Below are 4,736 nucleotides of genomic sequence, written 5' to 3' on the forward strand. Positions count from 1 at the left end.
GACTGGGAAGAAATCAGAAAGGGAGACAAATTATAAGAGACTCTGGACTCCAGGAAAAAACTGAGGGTTACAGAAGTGAGGGGTGTGGGGGGAGATGGGGTAAACGGGTGATGGGTATTATGGAGGGCAAATGTTGTGATAAGCATTGGATGTTACACAATCTCTGCATTTTAGTTGGGGTGTTTAGATCATTAACATTCATGTAGTTTTTGATACAGTTAGGTTTAAGTCTATCATCTTGTTCTTGGTTTCTAATTGTCCAATCCATTCCTTGTTCCCATTTTACTTTTATTCTGCCTTTTTCTTCAGATTATATTTATGATTTAATTTTAACTCCTTTGTTGTCTTCTTAGCTATAACTTTGTTTTGTTATTATGGTGGTTGCTTTAGAGATTATAGTATGAATCTTTAACTTATCACGGTCTATATTCAAGTGATATACTATATCACATATATTTTAAGAAACTTACAATAGTATACTTTAAGGTCTCCCTTCCCAGTCTTTATTCTATTGTTTTCATACATTTTATTTATACATATTTTATAAATCACGAAGATATTATCTTTGATTAAATAGTTATCTTTTAAAAATGATATATAAATAGTAAGAAAAAAATTTATATATTTACCCAAGTCAGTATCATTTTTGGTGCTCTTTAATCCTTTTGTAGATCTAGATTTCCATTTGTTATTTTTTTTTAAAGATTTTATTTATTTATTTAACAGAGAGAGATCAGAAGTGGGCAGAGAGGCAGGCAGGGAGAGAGAGAGGGGGAAGCAGGCTCCTGCGAGCAGAGAGCCCGGTGCGGGGCTCGATCCCAGGGCCCTGAGATCACGACCTGAGCCAAAGGCAGAGGCTTTAACCCACTGAGCCACCCAGGCGCCCCTAGATTTCCATTTGTTATTTTTAAAAAACTATTTAAATACAGTTAACGTATATAGTATTATTAGTTTCAGAAGTAGAATTTAGCGATTCATCAGTTATATATAACATCCACTGCTTATTACATCAAGTGCCCTCCTTAATGTCTGTCACCCTCCCCTCCAGCAACTCTCAGTTTGTTTCTTAAGGTTAAGAGGCTCTTATGGTTTCCCTCCCCTTCTGTTTTTATCTTATCAATTTCTTTTGACCTGAAAACTTCCTTTAGCTTTTTTTATAGTGTGGGTTTCCTGGTGATAAATTCTCTTCCTATTAAAAGTTTTTTTGCTGTGTAAAGAATGCTGGTTGAAATTTTTTAAAAAATACTTTACAGGTATTACTACACCATTTTCTCACTTGTTTCCAATGAGAGATTTTATGTCATCTTCTCTTTGTTCCTCTGTATGCAATATAAGTTTTCACCACCTCTGTCTACTTTTAAGATTATTCTTTATCACTTAATGTGACCAATTACATTAGTATATACCTTGTTGAAATTTATACTTTTGTGTTTTGGGTTTGTTAAGACACTTGGATCCATAGATTCAAATTTACATCAAATTTGCAAAAAAAAATCAGCTATTGTTTCTTCAAATATATTTCTGTCCCCACTTCAAAAACTCTAATTACATATATATTTTGCAACGTGAAGTTGTCAAACAGATGAATGATGCTCTTTTCATTTTTTTTAGATTTTTTTCCTCTGTGTTTCATTTTGGATACTTTATTGCTATATCCTCAAAGTTACTATGTTTTCTTCTGCCAAGTCTAATCTACCATCAATCCCAGTAAGTGTTTTTTGTTTGTTTGTGCATATTTATTTTGGTTTGGTGTTTGTGGTCTTTAAATAGACTTTATTTTTAAAAATAATTTTAGATTCACAAAAGAATTCAGCAGAATGCAGAGTCCCCTGTCCTCCCATAGTTAAAATTTATTTATCCAGTCACTTAGCGAAAGACATCTTGGCTGCTTCCAAGTTTTGGAAACCATGAAGAAAGGTCCCATAAACATCTGTATACTGGTTTTTGTGTGAACATAAATTTTCAGCTCATTTGTGTAAATATGAAGGAGCATGATTGCTGGATTGCATGGTAAGAGTATGTTTAGTTTTCTAAGCAACTGCTGAGCTGTTTTCCAAAACGATTTTATCATTTTGCATTCCTACAGCCAAGAGATGAGAGTTTCTTTTGCTTCATATTCTCTCCAGTATTTGTTGTCAATGTTTTGAATTTTTTCCTTTCTAATAGGCATGTAGTGGTGTCTTCATTGCTTTAGTTTGCAATTCCCTAAAGACATACTGATGTCGAGCATCTTTTCATATACTTATTTGCCATCTGTTAATCTTCTTTGATGAGGTGTTTTGTCCAGTTTTAAAATTGTATTGTTCATTTTCTCATTATTGAGTTTTTAAAAAGATTTTATTTATTTATTTGACAGAGATCACAAGTAGGCAGAGAGCCAGGCAGAGAGAGAGAGAGGAGGAAGCAGGCTCCCTGCGGAGCAGAAAGCCCAATGTGGGGCTCGATCCAAGGACCCTGGGATTGTGCTGAAGCCAGAGGCTTTAACACACTGAGCCACCCAGGCATCCCATCTCATTATTGAGTTTTAAGAGTGCTTTGCATATTTTGGATAATAGTTCTTTATCAGATATGTCTGTTGCAAATATTTTCTTCCAGTATGTGACTTGTCTTCTTATTCTCTTGATAATGACTTTTGCAGAGAAATACATTTTAATTTTAATGAATTCCAGCTTATCTATCTGGATATTTATTTCATTTATTTATTTCATATGATTATCATGTGATTATTTATTTCATGCTTTGTGCCTTTGGTATTGTATGTATAAAGTTATCTCTATACCATGGTCACGTAGATTTTCTTCTACATTATCTTTTAGGATTTTTATAGTTTTGCATTTTTCATTTGGCTCTATGATTGAGTTAATTTTTTTTTTTTACAGAGAACTCACAGTTCAGGTTTATTTAGAGCAAAGAAAAAAAACTTTTGATCGTACTAGAAGAAACTCAGCCATAAGTTTGGAATCTGTACTCAAACTACACATGCGAGGAGGACAATATTCTGCTTAAACAACTGATTTGCTGCTGCCATTTGTCTACTGTTTGTCTAATATTAACAATTATAAACAGAGCAGTGCAACTAGTATTTGGAACAATCCTTACAGTGTTACAGTGTCAGGCATAACATTTCACTTCTCTTCACACCACTGGTTCTCTTTGCGTACCTGGGCTTCCTCTTCTTCAGTAAAGTCATTTTTGATATTGAAGGTCTTGTGGATCTCCTCAGGAGTTTTCCCCTTGATCATATTGGCAACAGTCTTGCATGTTACATCAAGCAAACCTTTGATGTCTAAGTAGTTCGCAGCCAGAATAAGTTCAAACAGTGTTCCTTGGTCAACTTTCAGGAATTCTTGGTCCCAATCGGGGATATCATCTGTCCGCTTTTCTTTGTTCTCATCATCCTCAGGAGGAGGGGGGTCATCCTTGTGGTGGGTGCACCACTGAATGACCTTTTTTAATATTGCTGCATTAACATTTGGTAGAGGAATTGGATCATCATCTCCTTCATCGTCCATTCCCAAATCTTCCAACATGGTCTTGATAGTCACAGACTGTTTGGCGATTTCAACATCAACTTCAAATATCTCTCCATCGGAACTCTGCAACTTAATTGAAGGCATGGTGCTCGGTCTCAGGCCGACTGCGGGTCGGAGGCTGATAAAAACACAGCGGCCTCGGGAACGTGGGGAGAAAAAAGGAGAACAAGGCCACTCTGATTGAGTTAATTTTAAATCTAGATTCTTTTTTTTTTTTTTTTTTGCATTTGAGTGTCCAATTGTTCCAGCACCATCTTTTGAAAATACCATCTTTTCTCCATTGTACTGCTTTTTGTATTGCTCCTTTCTCAAAGTTTAGTTCACTGTATGTATGGGGGTCTATTTCTGGACTCCCTGTTCCACTGATACTTTTTCTATTCTTTCATGGATAGCATAGTTTCTTGAGTACTGAAGCTTTATGCAGTCTTGAAGTTTGGTAGTGTCAGTCCTCCAACTTTTGTTCAATATTGTGTTGCCCCTCCATATAAAATTAGGATAACTTTGTTGATATTCACAAAATAACTTACTGGGATTTTGATTTGGGATCCATATTTTTCATCTCAAACATGGTAATTTTCACCTGTAGACCTTCAATTTCCAATTTTAAAAGTATCTTCCATATCTCTACCTAATTGGACATATGGGATATAGATATAATAATTTTTCTAGTGTCAATTCTGAGTTAGTTTGGATGTACTCATTATTCTCCTCATTATGGATTGTGTTTTACTAGGCCATTGAATGTCTAATTAGTTATTAAATGGATGTCTGTTTTACAATTTATCTTGGTGGATGGTGGATATTTCATTTCTGTACATACCCTTGAATTTGCTCTAATACACATTTAAGTTACTTGGAGACATTTTGATTATTTCAGGAATTGCTTTTGTGATTCCGTATGGTGGATTTGGAGGTAACCTCCCTCTAGAGCTAATCATTTCTTGTTACTGAGGCAAGACTTTCCTGTGTATTCAGGTGAATAACCAGTGATTGTAAGTTTTTCCAGTCTGGCTGGTGGGAACATGCATTTATTCCTTTTCCCATTTGAGTACTGGAAAAGTATCCTCTAATATTTCCAATTTTTTTCCCCGCCAGCCTGGGGTAGTTTCATGTACATGTTCTGGTTACTATTCTTAATATTCAAGGCGCTTTCTACAGAATTAGTATCTTCTCTCTGTGGATATTTCTCTTCTTGTGTATTTT

General features: G+C 35.2%; 1 protein-coding gene across 1 annotated transcript; it reads right to left on the reverse strand.

The window, feature by feature from the left end:
* Positions 1-3,053: 3,053 nt before the first annotated feature.
* Positions 3,054-3,704, reverse strand: LOC125092302 (S-phase kinase-associated protein 1-like). The gene has a single exon (XM_047716698.1). The coding sequence runs from the start codon at positions 3,615-3,617 to the stop codon at positions 3,126-3,128; it is 492 nt and encodes a 163-aa protein (XP_047572654.1). The 5' UTR covers positions 3,618-3,704; the 3' UTR covers positions 3,054-3,125.
* Between the last annotated feature and the right edge of the window lie 1,032 nt (positions 3,705-4,736).

This window comes from Lutra lutra, chromosome X (genome assembly GCF_902655055.1).
Source record: "Lutra lutra chromosome X, mLutLut1.2, whole genome shotgun sequence".
Lineage (NCBI taxonomy): Eukaryota > Metazoa > Chordata > Mammalia > Carnivora > Mustelidae > Lutra > Lutra lutra.